This window comes from Manihot esculenta, chromosome 9 (genome assembly GCF_001659605.2).
Source record: "Manihot esculenta cultivar AM560-2 chromosome 9, M.esculenta_v8, whole genome shotgun sequence".
NCBI lineage: Eukaryota > Viridiplantae > Streptophyta > Magnoliopsida > Malpighiales > Euphorbiaceae > Manihot > Manihot esculenta.
This window is the reverse complement of record NC_035169.2, coordinates 27,816,700-27,841,147: the sequence shown is the minus strand read 5'-3', so window position 1 is coordinate 27,841,147 and position 24,448 is coordinate 27,816,700. Positions and strand designations below refer to the sequence as shown.

The window sequence follows — 24,448 nt, the reverse complement described above, 5'->3', positions numbered from 1 at the left end:
TTCAATTCTATTCTTAATACAATTTAACTCGATTAATCCCATTAATATAGTATTATTTAATTTTGTAGAAAAAATATATATTTTTAGTCTATTTTTCCACTTCAATACAGAGAATATTTCTTTTCTATATATCATAAAAGACATATGAACAAACATTGTCTCTTTATATCTCAATATACACTTATATCTCTATACTAATTGAGATTAACTTATTGAATACCTTCACTAAAATTGCAATCTATTCAACACTTAAACTTATAAAAATGATAATAATTAAACACAAATTAGTCATATTATCGATGGTTTATAAAAAAAAAAAGTAAAAATTGATCATACATTTTGTTGGTTGTGCACTAATTCTTGCTAGCAGTGTTATAAATTTTTATAAGTTGATAAAGTTAGAAGAATATATTGTTATCATTTTAATGAAAATTTATAGTCCAATTAGCTAATTTTCAAGTACAGTTAATAATAAGTGAAACTATTTCTGACTTCTTTTTATAAATAATCCATTATATGGTTAATTTATATTTAATTTTTGCAGTTTTTGTAAGATTAAGGATTCAATAGATTACAATTATATTTCAAGTATTTAAAGTATTTAACGGGCAAATATGAAACGGATATAAGCTCAATTAAGTCTTTATACTTTTACTCGAGAACCAAATAAGTCAAATTTAAATTTTAGGTCAATTGAGCCTCTGTACTATTATTCAAGGATCACATAAGCCATCATTTAATATAATATTATTTTTTAATAACAAAATATTTTTTTAATAATAATATTTTTTATATGATAAAACTTCATTTTTTTTAATTTTAAAACTTATTTATTATGTCTTAATATTTTTTAAATTTTATGGTAACTAAAAAAACTAAGTTTAATATTTTTTAAATTATAAAAAAATATTTAATTATTAAAACATAATATTATATTATATTGTTAGGACTTATTTGGCCCGCAACAAAAATACAAGAACTTAATTGGTCCTAAATTTTGAATTGCGCTTATTTGGTCTTGAGGAAAAGTATATAGACTTAATTGAACTTATTTCTAATATGAAATAATATAGTAGTGTAAGTGTAATTTTCTATAAAATAACGTATTCAACATATGTCAACTATAAGATAAAAAATAATTTACAGCCACTAATTATTTTTCCTCTCTCTCTCAAAATTCACTCAACTCAACCATCCACAATTTAGCCTAAGTGCATGCTACCCTATTTCCGTTGATTATTCTCCTTTTGTAATTGACTATTAGTTAAAAATAAGTTAAAATTAAACCCTTTAAATAATTTCTTCCACATAAAAATTCTACTTAAAACTTTTAAAACAAAATTTAAACAGTAATAAACTTTCTATTTTATTTTGAACTACTAATTTTATTTAAATTAGCATCAACACCATATATGATAATGGGTTATATTATTAGCTTCAAACAACGGATAAAATTAATCATAATTTTGCTATGTAAAATAGAATGCCGCATAATAAAATATATTAGCAAATTTTTTTTTTAAAAAAAATAGCAATATTTGATTTCTTTTTTTATCAGTTAAAAAATTGTAAAACAAGGTATGATTAAAAAAATAATAAATAATTTTTTTTCTCAATAATTGTCGGACATTAATAGTAGGAGAGCACTTAATGTTCCTCTATATATAATTAACTACAAAAAAATATGTAACAGTAGATGTGACTTTCTATTTGCATCCCTCTGGAATCTTCCCTACAATTGTTGGCTTAACATCAATGCATTCAGATTTTGCTGGGCCTTCAGGACCACTATATGTCAAGTCAATGTTCGCAAGTTCCACTTTTTCACATGGGACTCCACTGCTGCATATAAGTTGAACGGTAAGAGCAGTTGCAGAAGTTCCCTTTATATTTTTGAAGCTAACATCACTAATCTTCACTTTAGATGGTTCCTGAAAAAAAAAAAAGAGAAGAAATAATTATTTATACAAACAATAATTATCATATAATAATATATTGTTTTGGAACAGTTATCACCTTTTTATTGCATTTGTTCCATGGACAATACATTTGATCTACAATAATAGGATTGGAGACATTTTCCATAGTAATATCTTGGAAATGAATATTAGTTGCAGTATTAGGAAACATTGCAGGCCAAGTTTTAATTCTAACACCATTAGTTGTACCGGTGAGGGTGCAATCGGAAACAGTAATTCCGGAAACAGGATCTTCGTTCTCATACTTCCCCAAGCTCCCTATGCTGATGCCATGACCAGGTCCACATGCCACTTTTGTGATTTTTAGATTTTCGGTTCCATCACCAATAGAGATACAATCATCACCCGTGCCTATTTTGGCATTAGATATAGTCACTCCCTTTGATCGCCCAATATGAATTCCATCCGTATTAAGGCTACCTTCAGGTGTACTGACTTTGAAGCCTTCAAATGTGAAGTCGTCACATCCCAATACATTGACGTGAAAGTACTTGCTATTAAGAGACGTTATGTCACGAACTAAGCCTTTGGTAATGAAGTTAAACCTTATATTCTGATGAAAAATGTAAAGCAATAAAAGCATTTTAGAAAAGTTTTGGTACGTAATTACAATTTATGGTAAATTTAAATTAGTAAGATTTTGTAATATCATGTAAACTAAAAAAAAAGTACCATAGGATGTTTCTTGCAATTTTTTGGATCTTTGTCACAAGATACTCCCTTCCATGCAACTTGTCCTTGACCATCTAAAGTTCCTTTTCCGGATAGTGTGAATTGATCAATATGGTTAAAATTAAACCAACCATCCCCCCCTGCAAGCTCTGGTGGGGCTAGCATGGTTCCCTGAACTTCTACCTCTATTGCCCCTTTGCAAGGACCTGTAACATTCACTATACCTGCCAAGAATTTCCCTGCTGGAATCAATATTTTGCTAGATCCTGCTGCTGCGCAAGCCTCTTTCCAAGCATCCGCTATAGCCTAAAAGATAAAGGAAAGAGAAAGGTAAGAATTTTAAGTTTAGCTAATATCCTAATATTCATGGGTGAATTATATGTTTATACCTTACTTGCATCTGCTTTTCCATCAGGTGCTGCACCAAATTTTGTTATATCAAAAACAGCTGGCTGTGCTTGAACAAGAGAGAAATTTATGAACAATAGAGATACAATTGAGAAAATTATTTTAGTATCCATTATTTTTTTTGCTTCCTCCCTTCTTTTATTTTTAATAAAGATTTTAGAATGATGAATTGATTTATCTTTCTACATGCTGCTTTATAAGGCTAAAATTTACCAAATTTAACTAAATACTAATAATATTTTATATATTTGGTATTAAGCAATTTTTTTAGAACCTCTGTATTTGGAAACGTTGAATGTTCTAAGCTAAAATTAGATTCCCAAAATGTACCATAGGTTATATCATCCAAATCTCATGTTGTGGTTATGATGACATGTAGATAATTTCTCATGTAATTCTTAAAGCTAAAGATTATTTATTGGAGAAAGACTTAAACAGGTTGATTTTTTTCACTTTTGATGTTTTAGTAAGATAATAAAGGACTGAAGAATAAAAAGAGAAAAATTATGTCTAGACTCTGAATTCTGAAATTAAGGGAGTCATGGGCGTAATGAAAGACACAAGGAAATAAGGAACAAAGTCTTGCTTAAACTCTAAGTCTCAGATGCACTACGTTATGGGCATAACATATCTAACGAAAGAAATCAGAGTCTAATTCCATATTTGACACACAATTTGATGATCCTTATCCGCAAAAACATATCAAACTCAATTGTTTTAGGAAAAATAAAGCACAAAATGTAAGTGAAATCATGGATATACCTAAATACACTTTTCCATCTAATTTTGGTTACTTGTATTTAGGCTAAACTAGGATTTTTAGTATTATACAAGGATGCTATTTTGATATACAACATCATCTTTTACTCTTGATTAATTTTGAGAGCCTGAAAACATTTTTCTTATTGCATTTCAACCATAAACATATGTAGCTAAATTCTCTTTTGAGTTGAAGGATAATTGAAGTTTTAGTTCATTTAGTTGTGAGATCTATTTGGTTTTATTATTTTCTTAATGTTTCTTGGTATTTATATTGTTTTTGTACCTATTATTTATTATTGTTCTATTGATTGTAGCTGTAACGACCCGGAAACCGGTACCCCTCTGTAACGGCCCGAACCATTACTGGCACTAGGATCCAGATCGGCTTAAGGCCGCCGGGACTCGTTGCAAGCCAACAATACTCTTTTTGTACCTGATAAATCCCATACATGATACAACACGACTCAACAATCCTGTAAAACTGTGTAGGCTTAATTACTGCTACTCAGATATGTCAATCTGAAATGGCCCTCAGGGCCTATACCAGGGACTACTATCTGCTGAGGTTCAAGGGATTGAAACCCTTTTAATCTGTAACACATACCACTGGTATCTCATCGAAGCCATACATTAAGCCTAACTCACACATTTCTCATTAAGAAATGTAAAACAGGATTCATGTACAAGGGATTAATCATTCATCACACTATAGCAATGACACTAGGGAAAGCACAAGTCTGTCCAGTATACGACAGTACAAATCTATACATTACATTACAACTAATCTTTTAATTACATCATGTCCACTATGCTATTACAACATACATTCATGCATAACTTTCCTTTGTACTCTTGCTGACTTTGACTTCCCATAGCTATCTCAGAACCTGTAAAACTGGGATTAAGGGAGTGGGATGAGCTCTAGAGCCCAGTGAGGAGGAACAGTAAAACAATTTATTAATTACATGCTTTTATGAAATGCATCACATCACAAACATATCATCTCAAGGATGAACTTGTCACCAATAGCCCTTTACTGTATACATATAATAATATGTCCAACTTGCCAGGGGCGATTAGGCCTCACCTGGACTTCTCTTACCTGACTTAATCATAAGGCCAACTGTGCCAGGGGCGATTAGGCCTCACCTGGACTTATCTATTTGAGTCAGGTCAAACTGTCTAACTCATAGTACCAGGAGCGACCTGAACTATCCAGGAGCGACCTGGTATGGCTATCTCATGCCATATCTCATCTGATCTCATAGTATCTCACTGATATCAAGGGCTGTGGATCATCCAACATTCATCCACACAAATATAATCTTATGCAATGTAGCATATTCGTGAATTCTAATGCAACACAACCTATTACATAACATGGCATTTTATGATGCATGGATCATACTAAGAGCGTGTCATTTCTCAAATTAAAATATAAGGTTTAGTTCCACTCACCTGTAGCCACTGTTTGGCTAACTCTGGGCTACCTCTAACTCTGAAGCAGCTACTACTGCTAAAAACCTCGGTTCCTCGGGTCCAACCCTACAATGAAGGACTCAAATGAGGTACCAAACATACTCTATACAAGTGATAAACAACTCTTATTCAACTCCCCAAAACCCCTCAAAACATGCATGCAAAACAATCAAAGGAAGGCTGGACAGAACACTTTCGGCGGCAGGTTCGGCGGCCGAATGTCCTCTCTAGAGCCGAAACTCAAACACCTTCGGCGGCCGAATCTCCACTTTCGGCGGCCGAACCCTTTCGGGGGCAAGGTTCGGGGGCCAAAACACACTCCAGAGACGAAAGTCTCTAACCTTCGGCGGCCGAATCCTCCAAACAGAGCCGAACCTCAAAAACACTCAGGGGCAAGCTGTGGCAACCAAAGCCACCATGCAAGGGGTTCGGCGGCCGAATGCTCCTTCGGCTGCCGAACCTGCGTTCTTCAAGAACTCAGCTTCAAGCTTCAACCAGCCTCCCAACTCTTTCCATACTCCCCAAATCATGCATTCAACCTCTCAAACTATGCATATACTCATGTACATGCTCCAAGGGGTCCAAAACTAACTTAAAACCCCAACAAAACAATACACATAACACACATATACAAACTTTCATCATTAAAAACAAAAACTAACCTAAGCATGCAACTCATGCATAACTCCCTTTACCTCTTTAAAAACTGTTAAAAACTCATTAAAAACAAACATAAAAACTTCCCTTACCTCCTGAAATCAGAAGAGGAACAACCTGCAAGCTGATCTATGGACCAACACCTCTTCACCAACTTCAAACCACAAAAACCTCACTTTTCTCTCAAAACCTTCAAACCCTTTGAATACACTCAACCCTCTGCACGAGTTGATTAAAGCTTGCAGATGAGTCATGGGAGACGTGGCCTAACTCTCTGATCATGATTTGAAGGCAACACCTGTCCAAAACAATGACTGAGGAGTGCACAATAGCTGGCTGTCCAACTCAGCTTCGGCTGCTGAATCACATGCAAAACCATGCAATATTTAGAGGCCGAACTTGAGCTTTCGGGGGCCGAACATTGAGCACTTTCGGCGGCCGAACTTACCTTCGGCGGCCGAACCTGGCCTTTGTCCCCATAGCCTTTTCTCTTCAAAACTCAATCCTATTCTTATTTAAAACCTTAAAATACTTAAAAACATTTAGAAAATCTTTCTAATACCCTTCTAGAAATCTCTGACATCCCTGAATTCCACCGGACGGTAGGAATTTCGATGTCTGAATTAGCCGGGTATTACATTCTTCCCCCCTTTAAAACATTCGTCCCCGAATGTTAACAAACATACAAACAAAAACAAACAAAGCGGAAAACTGCTATCTAAAGAGAAACACAGAAATCGCTAGAGTAAGAACTCTCGGGTCTCTTATCCTTACGACACTCCTGGGGTGCTTCTAAGGGACTTCTCTCCTCAGATCTTTCTATTCTTCTATTCTGTGAGCTAAGTGTGTATGATCCGCTCTAACTATGCGATACAGGTGAGATTCCCTGAGATCTCCACCTTTGGTTCATACAAAACCTCTATCGGATCCAACACTAATCCAGAATAAAAGAAACAAGGAAAACAAATGAATTTCTTCTGAGAAGCAGATCAATGCTACTCCTCTAATCCTTTATAGGGTTCTAAGGATTTAACCTCTTCTCTCAACCTTTACTGGATCACCATGTCTTGGAGACACCATAAATACATGGTAACTTTCCTCTACCCACTCTGATCCTTGGTCGCCTTTCTTCTTCTCTTCTGCTCCCTTTCTATTAAATTGACCTACCTTTTGCTGATGAGAGCTAGCACCCAAATTTCAGATCTAGCTTGGAAAACAACTGACTCCTGCCAGCTGATCCAACTGATCATCAATCTGAAATAATACCTGTGCTTATAGGATAAACTGGTAAGCGACTTCCAACTGAAAGCAGCTAACATCTTATCTGCCTTATCCTATAGATACTGGTTTGGATACTCAGAGTCGTTGATCAGTTTCTTTTCCACTACTTTCTACTTCAGACTTATCACTACCCACTTCTTAGATCGATAAAGATCTCATCTTTTATCTTATACAGTATTACCTTCACATCTCGAGACAACTACTATCTCTAAACCATGTGTAGGATAATATAACTCATGCTTCTTCCACTCCTGTTCAAAACATAAGCAATTACCTTGTCACTTGCATTACCACATACTCTAGTTGCACAAGGGATGTATCATAAGACACTGTGAAAGCCTATATTGGTAGACAAAGCTACTACTGGTATTGTACTGTACTGTACTGTACCGCACTGACGTCAGTTTTACTTTAGTGCTTCACAACCCTTGTTACACTAGTCAGACCACACACCTTCGGGTCTTTCTTGAACATTAGTGTGACATCTGTTAAGGATGTCTTAGACTACTCTTTCTGTAGCAATTTGCCAAAACCCAGTAACCACTCATCCTTGTCACAGAGATGGGTCTAAGCCAATTGCTATAACTTTTACTTTCCTGGGGTCTATCTCATTTCCTTTTCGGGTACTGAACTCTTCTAGACTGCACTACTTCTCCACGAGAACTCACATCTAAAGAACTTAGTAACTAAGCTATGTTCTCTCAAAATCTGCAACACCAGTTTCTGATAATGGGCACTCTCCTCTATGTTTCTAGATCTCATCACGGTATTGTCAATACCGGAATGATTCAGACTCACACTAAAACCTCTACTTATGAGAGTCATGAATGCTATAAGGGCATTACTAGCCTGTAACCCTTAGTGTCCATATTCCTTTCTGAACGCTGTTCTTACTTTCTTGGTTACTCTTATCCTACCTGATAGTACCTGGATTTCAGATCTATCCAGAAAAGACCACTGGCTACTCTTACTTGGTCTCACGTAGATCATCAATCCAAAGTAACAGATACGTGCTGGTAGTGACTTTGTCCAACGACTTACAGCCGAAACAAAGTCTCACGGATTCATCCTTCGTTTCCCATCACAACTCTGGAACATTCCAGGATGAGGTACTAAGTCGGATACAATCCTTGTCTACCAACTCTAGCAACTACTCATCTGGCTTTTACTATCTATTTCACTCGACTGGTGCCATCCTGCAAAGAAGACTAGGAATGGTGCTGGGTCTAGATACCATTCCTATTTTTTCACTTTATTCTCTTAGCAGGTGGTAAACCTGGCAACTTGTCTGGGACAACATCTAAATCTTTTCTCTGGCTGTGGGCACTAAAACTGGTCCCCCCCTGATCTAACTATCTGTTATGCTCTCGACACGAGCAAGAAACCTTTGATAACCTCTCATGAACAGCTTAAGAGCCTTTAGGGCTGACATCAAACTTCTAGGCATCTCTACACTGTCCCCTTAACAGACGCCCTGTGACCCATCCTGATCTCTAAGCCTGACTACTCTGCCTCTGTTCTCTAAGGCAGTATGATGAGTAGCTAGCCCATCCACCCCTAGAATGACATCAAACAGTCACTCTAGAACCACTAGGTCAGCTGGAAGGCACCTACTCACAACTAGCACTAAACTCAACTGGCAGACTGACTCTGCCGCTGATGGATCACACCACTGACCCTAAGAGGACACTCTAATCCCAGAAGCTATCAAACCCCTACTCTCTGTGGCTCTCAAGGCCCTAAGGAAAGCGAAACATCAGAGTCTCTAACAATAGACACATCAAAACATATGGAAGTGAAAAGTACCTGTCACCGCCATATCCGATGTGTGAGCCTCTTGCTGCGTCAAAGTGAAGACCCGTGCTGGTACTGATGGACCTTCACCTGGGAAACCTGTGGAAGAAGGAGTGATCCCGCTCCCTCTGCCTCTGCCCTGCGCCATGGCTAGAGCTCCTGGCTGAGCCACTCTGTCTGAGGCTGTTTGATGGGACTGTGTTATCAAAGTCGCGGTGGAACATTCACGTGCTATATGTCCCTCCTGTCCGCACCTGAAACATGCCGTTGTCCCTACTAGACAGACTCCCTTGTGCGGTCTACCACACCTTGAACATTTGAAGTTATTCAAACCAGAGCTCGATCCCTCACCTATTCCCAGACCAGACTTTATCTGCTTCCAAAACTTATTCTTCTTTGATCTCCTGAGGCCTCTACCTCCTTTCTTACTCTTTGTACTAGCCTCATGCAGAGGGGAGAGATGAACATCACTTGTCCCTGCAAGTTTGGCACTAGCTTCCCTCTTTTGTGCCATATCTACTATATCACAGAAACTCTCCCTTGACCTGTCTGATAAAACCCCTCCTACAAACTCGTGAGCAAACTGCTCCCAAGATAAGCTTTCTACCCTCGGGTTCACATACTGGTTGAACCATTCCCTTGCTTTTTCACATTTCAATGTAACCCCTGCCATCTGAATGGCTCTACTCTCACTGGCTCCCAACTCATCAGTTATCAACTTAACCATTCTAAGATACTCAACAGGGTCATCACCAGTCTCAAATGTGGGAACATTCAACCTCAAATAATCTGTCATCTGTACTCTACTACCTCCAGGTGAACTAGGCTTAGGTGTTTGGCCAACTGGGGCTACTGATTCTACTGGTGGTGGAGGAGGTGCAACATGCCCTGAGGTAGAGTTTGCTGAACTTGGATAACCAAAGAAAGGTGGGAACATGGTATACTGTGGATATGGTGGGTAAAAGGGAGGATAGGACATAAAAGTGGGATATGGGTTATACCTAGGAAACTCTGATGTACCACCTATCAGATACTCTGCCCCCCACGGGTAGGGTGGATACTGAGGTGGAACAACTCTCGAGGCCTGAGTGCCTCCTTGGGACTCACCCATATCTCCTCCTAACCTGCTCACGTCAAAGCTACCATCTCTGCTCTGCTCATCCTCCTCTACGACTCTTATAAACCCTGACATATCACTCTGAACAACTCCCCTTCTACTCTCATCAACAGACCTTCTAGGGTCCCTTGATATACCTTCTCTGCTTAAATTATCTGATGTTGACCTTTGCAGAACAGGGAGATAGGCATCCATGCCTTCATTCTCCGGCGGAGCTCCAGCCAATCTAGCAGATCGACGAGTTCCTCTCATCCTGCCTCTGAAAAGCACAACATTACACACAAAAATATCATCAAATGATCCATGTGAGAACACATGAATCCTCAGCACAAATCAAACATATTAATAATGCACATGCAGCTCATCATGGCATTTCACATCATCAAGCAAGACAGGACTCCACCTCCTACCCTAGTGGACATGATTTTACCTATTGTGCTTCCCTTCCTATACCAGACAACACCTCTTTCCGATGTGGGGTATCTCTACTCCTTGAGCATCTTTGCTCAACACATCATACTCTTGAGGCCCTATGCTCTGATACCAATCTGTAACGACCCAGAAACTGGTACCCCTCTGTAACGGCCCGAACCATTACTGGCACTAGGATCCAGATCGGCTTAAGGCCGCCGGGACCCGTAGCAAGCCAACAATACTCTTTGTGTACCTGATAAATCCCATACATGATACAACACGACTCAACAATCCTGTAAAACTGTGTAGGCTTAATTACTGCTACTCAGATATGTCAATCTGAAATGGCCCTCAGGGCCTATACCAGGGACTACTATCTGCTGAGGTTCAAGGGATTGAAACCCTTTTAATCTGTAACACATACCACTGGTATCTCATCGAAGCCATACATTAAGCCTAACTCACACATTTCTCATCAAGAAACGTAAAACAGGATTCATGTACAAGGGATTAATCATACATCACACTATAGCAATGACACTAGGGAAAGCACAAGTCTGTCCAGTATATGACAGTACAAATCTATACATTACATTACAACTAATCTTTTAATTACATCATGTCCACTATGCTATTACAACATACATTCATGCATAACTTTCCTCTGTACTCTTGCTGACTTTGACTTCCCATAGCTATCTCAGAACCTGCAAAACTGGGATTAAGGGAGTGGGATGAGCTCTAGAGCCCAGTGAGGAGGAACATTAAAACAGTTTATTAATTACATGCTTTTATGAAATGCATCACATCACAAACATATCATCTCAAGGATGAACTTGTCACCAATAGCCCTTTACTGTATACATATAATAATATGTCCAACTTGCCAGGGGCGATTAGGCCTCACCTGGACTTCTCTTACCTGACTTAATCATAAGGCCAACTGTGCCAGGGGCGATTAGGCCTCACCTGGACTTCTCTATCTGAGTCAGGTCAAACTGTCTAACTCATATTACCAGGAGCGACCTGAACTATCCAGGAGCGACCTGGTATGGCTATCTCGTGCCATATCTCATCTGATCTCATAGTATCTCACTGATATCAAGGGCTGTGGATCATCCAACATTCATCCACACAAATATAATCTTATGCAATGTAGCATATTCGTGAATTCTAATGCAACACAACCTATTACATAACATGGCATTTTATGATGCATGGATCATGCTAAGAGCGTGTCATTTCTCAAATTAAAATATAAGGTTTAGTTCCACTCACCTGTAGCCACTGTTTGGCTAACTCTGGGCTACCTCTAACTCTGAAGCAGCTACTACTGCTAAAAACCTCGGTTCCTCGGGTCCAACCCTACAATGAAGGACTCAAATGAGGTACCAAACATACTCTATACAAGTGATAAACAACTCTTATTCAACTCCCCAAAACCCCTCAAAACATGCATGCAAAACAATCAAAGGAAGGCTGGACAGAACACTTTCGGCGGCAGGTTCGGCGGCCGAATGTCCTCTCTCGAGCCGAAACTCAAACACCTTCGGCGGCCGAATCTCCACTTTCAGCGGCCGAACCCTTTCGGGGGCCAAAACACACTCCAGAGACGAAAGTCTCTAACCTTCGGCGGCACCTTCGGCGGCCGAATCCTCCAAACAAAGCCGAACCTCAAAAACACTCAGGGGCAAGCTGTGGCAACCAAAGCCACCATGTAAGGGGTTCGGCGGCCGAATGCTCCTTCGGCTGCCGAACCTGAGTTCTTCAAGAACTCAGCTTCAAGCTTCAACCAGCCTCCCAACTCTTTCCATACTCCCCAAATCATGCATTCAACCTCTCAAACTATGCATATACTCATGTACATGCTCCAAGGGGTCCAAAACTAACTTAAAACCCCAACAAAACAATACACATAACACACATATACAAACTTTCATCATTAAAAACAAAAACTAACCTAAGCATGCAACTCATGCATAACTCCCTTTACCTCTTTAAAAACTGTTAAAAACTCATTAAAAACAAACATAAAAACTTCCCTTACCTCCTGAAATCAGAAGAGGAACAACCTGCAAGCTGATCTATGGACCAACACCTCTTCACCAACTTCAAACCACAAAAACCTCACTTTTCTCTCAAAACCTTCAAACCCTTTGAATACACTCAACCCTCTGCACGAGTTGATTAAAGCTTGCAAATGAGTCATGGGAGACGTGGCCTAACCCTCTGATCATGATCTGAAGGCAACACCTGTCCAAAACAGTGACTGAGGAGTGCACAATAGCTGGCTGTCCAACTCAGCTTCGGCTACTGAATCGCATGCAAAACCATGCAATATTCGGGGGCCGAACTTGAGCTTTCGGGGGTCGAACATTGAGCACTTTCGGCGGACGAACTTACCTTCGGCGGCCGAACCTGGCCTTTGTCCCCATAGCCTTTTCTCTTCAAAACTCAATCCTATTCTTATTTAAAACCTTAAAATACTTAAAAACATTTAGAAAATCTTTCTAATACCCTTCTAGAAATCTCTGACATCCCTGAATTCCACCGGACGGTAGGAATTTCGATGTCTGAATTAGTCGGGTATTACAGTAGCAATAAGGTGTCATTGCTCAATCAATAGGATAATATATTATTATTCAAGTTGATTAAATTCATAATTATTTTAGTTTAATATGAAATTAGTGGTGAATTAGTTTAAGTAAAGCCTTCCTAAGGAACAAAATAATCAGACTAAAATGAATCGAGCTTTTGTGTTATTAGTTAGAATCAAGTTCTTCTAATTCCTCATGTAGTAATTGGATTAAATTATAATAGCGTCTCCTACTACTTTTCAAAAGCTAAAGCTAGTTAACGAATATCTCTTAGCTAGTTTAAAAATTAAGATTGAGTGACTAAAGTTTCTTCGACATCTATAACTATTTTATCTATAAATAATTAGAAATTATTTTTGCATCTATGATCAACCAATAAGACTAAAACTGAGATTAAACTTTCAGTGAATTAATCTCATATTGATTTTCTCGCTTAAATCTAATTACTTTACTTCTTTTAGTTGGTTTAGGTTAATTCTCATTAAAGTAATCTTTAATTCCTTGCTTTTTAAAACTCCCATTTTATTTTTATTTTTATTTTGTCTTGCAAGTGAATTAACTTCCTTCCAATCTCTATAGGACAAACCCTGCTCACCACTATCGCAATTTAGTTTGATTTAGAAAATTAGAAATTTATTTTTGGTGGCCTCGACACCTACTAAATCTTAGCGCCATTGCTAAGATATAGTTTTAATTATTTTAGTAATTCTTTTGAATGGCACATTCTAATCCTTTGGGTAGACTCAACTTCAAACAAGGAATCGAGAAAACCGTGAGGAGGTTGAGAAAAGAGATCAAATCGAGATACAAAAATGTTTCATCCTCCAAGTCTAACAAAGAGGTATTGGTTGCTGTCGAGGGAACAAATCATGGGCACAGAAGAAACAATATCTGACCCAAACAATTCTTTTAATGAATTTGAAATTGAGAAAAATATGGCTAATAAGCAAGCAATCAATGATGTCAACAATGTTGTTGATTCCCAACCACTTTGTATCAACTATTAAGAACTAAGTGCAACACTTAAGCTAAAGTCATGATTGATTAATCTACTCCTTATCTTTTGAGGACGTGAAACAGAAGATCCTTATGGGTGCTTGAGTTCCGTATTGCATGCTCCAATATGAGACATAATGAGTTTTCGAAGAACATATTAAGCTGAGGGCCTTTCATTTCTCATTAGTTGATGATGCAAAAGATAGTTACATTACCCACCTTTAGGCTCAGTCACCACATGAGGAGAGAGGGCGAAATTATTTTTGGACCAACTTTTCTTGCATTTAGAGTATCCGCAATTAAATATTAAATTTAAAGAAGCAAGAAAAGGAATACATAAACAAGAACATGAAAAATATTGAGCCTGTTGCTATCATCTGCATTTTAATTCGACTCTAAGTATAATGTCCTTTTTAATTCTTTTGAGCCTGTAGCTGATTTGACTTTATTTTTTCTATTTAAATGAAATTTATCTTTTAGAATTTATTATTTATTATGTTATTTTTTAATTTTAAATTAATTGTTACATGAATAAGTTATATTTTATTTACTATATATGTTGTATAATTAATTAATACTTTTTCTATTTCAACAAAAAATAACGTAATATATACCCATATTATTTATTTTATATAGGAAAATTAGTATGAGAAGTCAAATTTTGTAAGTCTTTCTGATTTTATCCAAATATTTAATTCTTAAAAATAAAGGCCAAATACCAAACATTTATTTATTGATTTTATCTAAATTTAAAAATTAAAGCTGGAAAAGTGTTTGTATTTGCATGGTATAACACGTGTCATTCTTTATTATGTTTTCGTAGTCTGACATGCCATATAGAATAACTATTTTTTCTCTAAATAGGGTTGTTGATATGAAAATCCAAACATTCTATGCCATTTTATAATTTAATCTAAAATCTTATTTTGTGGCACGGCATACCAAATTTTCAAACGTTTTAGCAATTTTTAATCAAAGGGTATTGTTATAATTTTTCATATTAAAAATCTCGATTGTCAAATTTTTATTTTCTAATACATTTTTGTGAACAAATTATAGGAAAAAAAAGTAAAAATAGAATATATATTAGTGTTTTTCTATTGGACATTATGGAACATTAAAATCTTGTCTCTTGGCAGAGGGTGAGCTTACATCCTTTGTTTCCTATTTGATGAGTATACTATGGCGTAGGGAATTCAGGCTTCAACATAAAAGGAGATATAAGTGTTTTGAATGAGATTTAAGAAATTATAAAATATAATTTGTATTATAATAAAATTTTCAAAACATTTGATAATTTGGCATGTTGTATTGAGAATTAAAGTTTTGGGAACAACTAGAAATTATATTTAACCATTAAACCAAATATACCCTTATTCTCCTGTAAAACTGCTACATATAGTATTAGTCCTTCAATTCTATTCTTAATACAATTTAACTCGATTAATCCCATTAATATAGTATTATTTAATTTTGTAGAAAAAATATATATTTTTAGTCTATTTTTCGTGTCCGCCTGTGAAGTATGTCAGAGGGTGAAACTGGAACATCAGAAGTCGACTGGAATGCTTAACCCACTACCGATTCCAGAGTGGAAATGGGAGAATGTAGCGATGGACTTCGTGGTGGGGTTACCGGCAACGTCCACTAGACTAGGCTTCATATGTGTGGTTGTGGATAGACTGATGAAATCTGTTCACTTCATCCCTATCAGGAGTAACTACTCTGTGGACAAATTGGCGTAGGTGTTTGTGGATGAAGTTATCAGGTTGCATGGGACCCCAATATTAATAGTGTCAGATAGGGGACCCCAGTTCACCTCCAAGTTTTGGCGGAGTCTGCAAAATGCTATGGGTACCAGGCTAGACTTCAGCACTGCTTTCCACCCCCAGACTGATGGACAGTCAGAGAGGACCATCCATACGATAGAGGATATGCTCATGTGTGCTAGATTTTGGCTGTTCTTGGAGGCAGCATCTACCTTTGGTGGAGTTTGCCTACAATAACAGCTATCATGCTAGCATAGGGATGGCTCCATGTGAAGCTTTGTACGGGAGGAAGTGCAGGTCACCTGTTTGCTAGGAAGAAGTGGGAGAGAGGGCCTTAGTAGGTCCTGTGCTAGTAGAGATCACCAGCAGGGTGGTGCCCATAATCAAAGAGAGAATCAGAACTGTTGTGAGTCGGTAGAAAAGTAATTCAGATGTCCGCCGGAGGCAAGTAGAGTTCCAGGAGGGAGATATGGTGTTGCTCAAGGTGTCTCCTATGAAAGGGGTGGTTCGTTTTGGGAGGAAAGGTAAGCTAGCTCCACGATACATTGGACCCTTTGAGATCTTGCAAAAGATTGGGAATTGACAGGAGCGGTTGTCGAAGCCGGTCAAAAATAACCTTCTTGGTTACCTATAATTTACAATTGCAGATAGTGGTGAAGGATCGTATCCACAGAGAATTGATTACCTATTTATTTATCTCAATCAAGACCAATAGAACTAATGGAAAACACAATAGAAAGCAAGTAATTGCAAATAGAACAAAAGTAAAGTGCAAGGAAAGTAAAAAGGGGGTTTTGAGATGATTTGACTAACAACTATTGAAAGTAATTATAACAGCAAGTAATCAAAATAAAAGAGGGAAATCAATATGAGAAAAGTCTAGTTGAAGATATGGATCCACTTTGGTTGTTTGTGTTGATCATTGAAACATGGTTATCTTGATTGATTCAATAGGTTGGTTATGGGAGTGGAAGACGCTTCTCACCACCATGTCTTTTCTTATGAACAAACTGATTAGGGAACGTCCTCTAATCAATTACTAACCAACAGATTGCCAAGGAACGTTCTTGGGCCATAGGCATCAAAACAACTGCCAATTGCATGAAGAACAAGAAAGATCCAAACCCTAGCTACTCAAATGCATGAGATGTTGCTAGATCATACAATTCCTTGGTTTTTACACCAAGTGTTCTTAGATCAGAATATTTCCAGCAATTATGGACTAACAAATATCCTAATCAACAATTAATTAACTTTGCATTTAAGAATCAAGTGGCCAATTTGATCAAAACAACAAAGCAATCTTGGAATTAAGCACAATTGCATGAATATTGAATAAATCAAAAGCAAACACTTTCTGTTCAGATCTCACAACCCATTAAACAACCTTAGTTTCAACCAAACTTCAACTAGAATAAAGGTTTCAGCCACTCATGGCTGAACCAAAACAGAAAATAAAAGAAAAGAAAGCAAAAGATGAAGCACTAAGGTGGAGAGAGAGCCTTGGAGAGGCCTTGCCGAATTTCTTTGAGAAGTGGTAGAACCAAATCTGTCTTCTTGTCTTCTTGAAGCCTTTAAATAGATCTTGAGAGGCTCCCTAGGGTTTGGTGGCAGTCCATGAGTCTTTTAGAGGCTGTCCAAAGTGCCCTTGGTCCCATATGTGCCTTCTTTGTGCATGTGTGAAGGCAAAAACGAGTTGCATGCGTTGGGAGGCAAGTGGGGGCTCTTTGGTCTTTTTAATTGCTGCCCAAGGTCTTCAAGATGTTGCCTAAAGAGTTAAGAGGCTGCCCATGCACTAATAAGGAAGGTGGAGCCTCCTTTTGAATTTTGAATGTGCATGACACTAAGTGGGAAACATGTGATCTTTGGATTTGCCTTACTTAAATAGCTTGATCTTGAAATCCAATATTTGAATGTGAATCTTGAAGATTTGGATCTCAAAATACTTCCCTTGTTTGGCTCCTCAAATATGGCAACTTGAGATATGGCTTCTTGAATAAGGAAAGAGAGCATTGAAGTGCTTTTTCGGCTGCCTAAAGTGAGTTTCGGAGGCTGGACTTTCGGCTCTGGATGCAAGGTTCAACGGCTGAAGGTGCCGCCGAAGGTGGTCGACTTTCGTCTCTGGAGTCCTCTTTCGGCCGCCGAAGGTTGCCGCCGAAGGTGACTGATTTTTGGCTTGCGAAAGTTGCCTCCGAAGGTTGCTTCTCTAGTTTTGGCTTCTTTTGGCATTTTTAAGAGCATTTTCTCCAAATTGTTTCTTCACACCTAATACTTGCAAAACATGATTAAAACCACAAAATTAGGTAGAATAGGTGCAAATAAACATCAATAAGATCATGAAAATATGGACTAAAATATGCTCTATCAGGAATGTATCGTATAAGTTGGACTTACCTGCTTCCATGGAGAGAATCCATCCGGTTTTTCATGTTTCTATGTTATAGAAGTTTGTGTCAGATTCGGGCAAGGTTCTTAGTGAGCCAAATATAGAGATCCTAGGAGATCTCACCTATGTTGAGTAACCAGTGCAGATCCTAGACACTCAGATCAGAAAGTTAAGAAACAAGGAAATCCCGATCGTGAAGGTCCTTTGGAACCACCACAACATAGAAGAATGTACTTGGGAGACACGGGAGTCTATGCTCCAGCAATACCCCTATCTCTTTTAAGGTTAGTGTTTTGTTTCATGTGGGTTTCTTTGTGTTGTTATGTGTTTTATGCCATGCTATGCTTGTTTGTGAACATTCGAGGACAAATGTTCTTAAGGGGGGGAGAATGTAATACCCGGTTAGACTCCGGCATCGAAATTCCTATTTTCTGGTGGAATCTCGAATGTCGGAAACCTCTAGAAGGGTAAAGTCATGTTTTTATAAATGTTTTTACATGTTTTTATGGTTTTAACAAAGAAAGAAATTGAGTTTTGAAAGAAAAGGACTAAGGAGAAAAACCTAGGTTCAGCCGCTGAACCTTATGTTCGGCAGCCGAACATGGTGGAGTTGCGGAGGCACTTTTGGCTTCCGAAGGTGGTCTGGCCAGCCACCTATAAAAGGCCTCCTGTCCGAAAATGGGCGAGTTTTCTCTCTCTATTTTCGGGCAAGGTGAGTCTCCGCCACCCCTTTGATGATCTTGTGTTTTCTCCTCATATCCTACAAGTTTTTAACAAGTTTTAACTTGGTTTTGAAGTTATTAAGCAAAGGTCGAAGTTTGGAAGCTTAGAGACCTCCGGAACCTGTTTTCCCCAAATCTCCAAGTTGGGTCACACCTTCTCTCGATCTTCAAGAGGTAAGCATTGATCCTTGCCTTCTTTGATGTTTTAAGCAAGTTTTATGAAGGTATATGGGGTAGAAATGCATGTTTAGGTTAGTTGTAAAAATGTTATGGTTATGTGAGTTTAATGGTGAAATGTATGTTTATTGTATGCTAGATGTGTTTGGTTGGGGTATAGGTTAGCTTTAAGCCCCTAAATGCTTGAAAATGTGTTTATGCATGTTGTAGAATAGCTAAATGCATGTTTGGAAGGTTTGGGAGGCAAAAGATGTGCATAAGGGCTGAGTTCTGCCATTCTGGAAGAACTCAGGTTCGACAGCCGAAGGCACTTTCGGCCGCCGAACTTGCCTGTGGTGGCATGTTTGGCCGCCTAAACTCGCCCCCAAAAGTTTAGATTTTCGACTCTGAAGGGGAGTTTCGGCCGCCGAAGGTGCCGCCGAACATGCATGAGTTTCGGATCTGGAAGGAACCTTCGGCCGCCGAAGGTGCATGACTTTCGGCTTTGGAGGGACTTTCGGCCGCCGGACCTGGCGCCGAAAGTGCCCTATTTAGCCTTCCTTTGCATGTTTTCTATGTATGTTTTGAGATGTTTTAGGGGGTTTTTGGGGAGTTGTTTAGAGTTATGTTAGTGTATGTTTGGTACCCCATTTGAGTCGACCTGTGTAGGTTTGGACCCAAGGAACCGAGGACCCCAGCAGTGAGATAGCTGCTTCAGAGTCTGCTCAAAGTCAGCCTAAGGTGAGTAGAATGGATCTTTATGTTTTAAAAATAAATAAATTTTGAGCATGTTCATGCATCACGAATGCCATGATGTATACTAGGTTGTTTGCATTAGAATTCTCAAATATGTTGCATTGCATACTATGATGTTGATGTGGATGGATGTTTGATGACCCATTAGCCCTTGATATGTTATGATGATGATGATACGGTATGGAAGTGCAGTGAGACCCATTCTACGCCCCTGGCACGATGTTAATAGAAAGACTAGTGAGGCCCATTCAACGCCCCTGGCACATTGGAATGTTATGTTATGTTAAAAGAAAGACTAGTGAGGCCTATTCTACGCCCCTGGCACATTGGAATGTTATGTCGAGGGCTATTGGTGACAAGTCCATCCTTGATGTGATTTGTTTGTGATGTGATGCATTTCATGAAAGCATGAATTTTAATATATTGTTTTCTCTATTCTGCTCACTGGCCTCTAGTAGCTCACCCCTTTCCCTTAACCCCTAGGTTTGCAGGTTCGGGATAGACCAGGAAGTCAGCAAGAGTAAAGGTGTTATGTTTATGTAATAGTTAGGGCGGACATGAAAGATAATGTAATGGAAAGAATTGTATGTAATGAAAGATGTGGTAATGCAATGTAATGATTTGAGGTTTAGTATTGTGCTTGACCCTAGTGTTTATGTTGTTAATCCCCTTTTTGTACATGATCTTAAATGTTTTAATAATGTCTTTATAAGTTATGAAACCAGCTTGACATATGTTATGTTGACCCACTAGAGCATTTGATGAGGGCTCTAGTAAGGGTTTTATGTTTATGTTTTAATGCATGCTCAGGTCAAGCTTGGAGTATGGAAAAGTTTAAAGTTTTTATGTTAATGTATGATCATGTATGGGATTTATCAGGTATGACAGGTTATATGTTAGGCTTGCTACGGGTCCCGGCGACCTTAAGTCGATCTGGATCCTAGCGCCGGTAGCGGTCTGATTTCGGGTCATTACAGATTGGTATCAGAGCCCTAGGTTCATATGGTCAGACGTAGAGAATGTCGGGCTCATAGAGGTTATAGAAGGGCAAGCACAATAGGAAAAATCATGTCCACTAGGATAGGATGTAGAGTCCTGTCTATATGATGATGTGAAATGCCATGATTTTATGCATGTGCATTAATGATATGCTATGTATGTGTGGATTCATGTGTTTCCACATGAACCATATGATGCTAATGTTTTCTCTATGTGATATTGTGTTTCAGAAAACAGAATGAGAGGCACTCGTCGATCTGCACGATTGACTGGAGTACCACTAGAGAATAAGGGCATAGAAGCCCATCCCCCTGCTTTACCAAGGGCAATGTCATGTAGATCAAGCATAAAAAGAGTGTCAAGGGACCCTAGAAGCTCTTTTGATGCAAGTAGGAGGGGAGCAGTTCAGGGAGGAGTGTCAGCTGAGGGGGATGAGATGGATGTTGATCAAAGAAGGGATGGAAGCTTAGGTGTAAGCATGTCTGAAGAGGGCATGGGAGAATCTCAAGGAGGCACTCAGGCCTCGGGGTTTGTTCAACCACCCCAATATCAACCCTTCCCACAGGGCCTCGGGTATTCGATGGGAGGTATATCGGATTACCCCAGCTTTAACCCTTACCCTTCTTTCATGCCTTACCCACCTTTCTATCCACCATACCCCCAATACCCAAATGTAACAAACCCTAATCAAGGGAATGTTGCACCTCCTCCACCACCCCCTGAACCTGTAGCTCCTGAAGTCTAAGTACCTAAACCTAGCTCATATGGGGGGAGCACGGTAAAGATGACAGACTACCTTAAGCTGGATGCTCACAAATACAAAACAGGTGATGATCCGTTTGAGTATCTCAGAACGGTGAAAATGATAACCGATGAGCTGGGGGCAAATGACAATAGAGTCATTCAGATGGCCGGGTTCACACTGAAATGTATGAAGGCAAGGGAATGGTTTAAGAACTATGTGGACCCAAGACTGGATAGCCTATCCTGGGAAGAGTTTGCTAATGAGTTTGCTGGATGGGCATTTCCAGATAGTTCGAGAGAGCTGAAGGTGGTTGAGTTTGAGCAGTTGAGGCAATCAGAGGATATGAGCGTTGATGAGTTCACAAATAAGTTCTTAGAGCTGCTACCGTATGTGGGTCAGGCCTATGACACAAATCAAAAGAAAGCAAAGAGGTATACCATGAGACTCCACTCTAGGTATTCCTCCCTGATCCTTGCAACAGATAGGGAGAGCTTCCACGCTATAGTCGATGCAGCAAGAAAGATGGAGGCTAGTGCCATCATTGAGGGGAAAATTAAGCAGCCAGTGGGACAGTCTTCGGGTTCCAAGACCCCAAGTAGAGGAAAGCTAGATCCCTCTTCTCTGAGTGCAACAACTTTAGACAGCAAGAGGTGGAGTAGCACCACCAAAAAGCCAAAGAAGAACAAGTTCTGGAATTGGTTGAAGTCTGGTCTGGGATTAGGTGGTGGCTGGAGCTCGGGTTCAGATGGTGTAGAATATTTGAGGTGTGGTAAGCTACATAAGGGAGTATGTCGGTATGGGACTACAGCCTGCTTCAGATGCGGGCAGGAGGGACACATGGCACGGGAGTGTCCTAGGGCACCTTTTATGGCACAGTCCCAACAGACGGCTTCTGGTAGTGTGGCTCAGCCAGCAGCTCCAGCCATGACACAGGGCAGTGGCAGAGGCAGAGGGAGAGGGGCAGCCTCTTCCTCAGCAGGTTCCCGAGGTGAAGGTCCATGTAATACCCGGCTAGACTCCGGTATCGAAATTCCTACCATCCGGTGGAATCTCGAGTGTCGGAGACCTCTAGAAGGGTAGAACCATGTTTTTATAAAATGTTTTAATATGTTTTTGTGTTTTAAGCATGAAAGAAAATGAGTTTTTGCATGAAGATAGCATTGGAGGAAAACTCAGGTTCGGCCGCCGAACATGCATGCACTTCGGGAGTGCTTTAGGCCCCCGAAGGCATAAGAGAGGGAAGTCCGAGTTCGGCCGCCGAACCTCAAGTTCGGCCGCCAAACATGGCATGCATGCGGAGGCACTTTCGGCTCCCGAACGTGGCCTGGCCAGCCACTATAAAGGGGTCCCTTAGCCGACATGGGCGAGCTTTTCTCCCCATTTTCGGCCAAGGTGAGCTCTCCGCTGTCCCTTACCGATCTTTGATGTTCTTCCTCTAGATCTTTCAAGATTTTCATTAGTTTTAACTTCATTTTGAAGATTTTGAGCTTTTGAGCAAAGTTTTGGAGCTTGGAGGTTCAAGAACCCAATCTCTCCCACCTCCGAGTTTAGGTCGTCTCTCTATCTATCTTCAAGAGGTAAGAGCCGATCTTAAGCTCATTGCATGTTTTAAGTTTTAAGTAGATCTATGGGTTAGAAATGCATGATAGGCTATGGATATGTTTTTGGAGTTTATGGGTTTAATGTGTGTTCATGAACAATGTGGATGCTTGATGTGTTGTAGATGGGGTTTATAATGGTTTGAGGCCCCTAGGAATATGTATGCTTGTGTATGTGTGTTGTAGAATAGGTTTGATGCATGTTGGAAGGTTTGGGAGGCATTGGAGGCAAGAGGAGCCAAGTTTCTGCCCTTTGGCAGAAACTAGGTTCGGCAGCCGAAGGACTTTCGGCCGCCGAACATGGCTGGGGAGCCAAGCCTTTCGGCTGCCGAAGCCTGCCCCCGAAAGGAGACTTTCGTCTCTGTCTGGGAGTTTCGGCAGCCGAACATGCATGAGTTTCGCCTCTGTCTGGGAGTTTCGGCCGCCGAAGGTGCCGCCGAACCTGCCTGACTTTCGGCTCTGGAGGGACTTTCGGCCGCCGAACCTGCCGCCGAAAGTGCCCTGTTCAGCCCTCCTTTACATGTTTTTGCATGATTGTTTCATGATGTTTTAGGGGGTTTTTGGGGAGTAGTTTATAGTTATGTTCTAGTATGTTTGGTCCCTCATTTGAGTCCACCTGTGTAGGTTCGGACCCGAAGAACCGAGGGCCCCAGCAGTGAGTTCAGCTGCTTCGGTGTTGTCAGAGTCAGCCAGAGGTGAGTGGAACTAAACTAAATCTTTTAAATTGAGAAATTAAATGTTTTTATCATGTTTCATGCATCATGATTATGCAATAGGATGATTGCATTAGATTTCACGAATATGCCGCATTGCATCCTTTGTTGTTGATGTGGGTGAATATTGGATGACCCAATTAGTCCCTGACAGGAAGACCGCGACCCCATTCTACGGCCTGGCACAGAGATAGGAAAGACCAGGACCCCATTCTACGGCCTGGCACGGATATGGGACTCGAAGACCAGGAGCCCAGAGGAGGCCCTTGGGCAATGGTAAGTAATGTATGATATGACAGGAAGACCAGGACCCCATGCTACGGCCTGACACAGAGATAGCTGGGACTAGTTGGTGACAAGTTCACCCAACCCATATGTGAAATGTTTGTGTTATGATGCATTTCATTGGAGCATAGTGTTAATATGTTTTTTTTATAGTTCTACTCAC

At 39.6% G+C, this 24,448-nt stretch overlaps 1 protein-coding gene across 1 annotated transcript; it reads right to left on the bottom strand.

The window, feature by feature from the left end:
- Positions 1-1,706: 1,706 nt before the first annotated feature.
- Positions 1,707-9,057, bottom strand: LOC122724639 (exopolygalacturonase-like). The gene is made up of 5 exons (XM_043960173.1): positions 9,045-9,057; positions 3,041-3,108; positions 2,652-2,957; positions 2,017-2,532; positions 1,707-1,931 (listed from the first exon to the last, which is right to left on the bottom strand). The coding sequence occupies exons 1-5, from the start codon at positions 9,055-9,057 to the stop codon at positions 1,707-1,709; spliced, it is 1,128 nt and encodes a 375-aa protein (XP_043816108.1).
- Positions 9,058-24,448: the final 15,391 nt, after the last annotated feature.

What these genes read in the sequence shown, in the direction of transcription:
- LOC122724639 (XM_043960173.1), bottom strand. An exon ending in GAAAAGCAGATGCAAGTAAG is followed by an intron (nt 2,958 to 3,040) that starts GTATAAACATAT and finishes TTTATCTTTTAG; the next exon opens with GCTATAGCGGATGCTTGGAA. An exon ending in ATTGCAAGAAACATCCTATG is followed by an intron (nt 2,533 to 2,651) that starts GTACTTTTTTTT and finishes ATTTTTCATCAG; the next exon opens with AATATAAGGTTTAACTTCAT.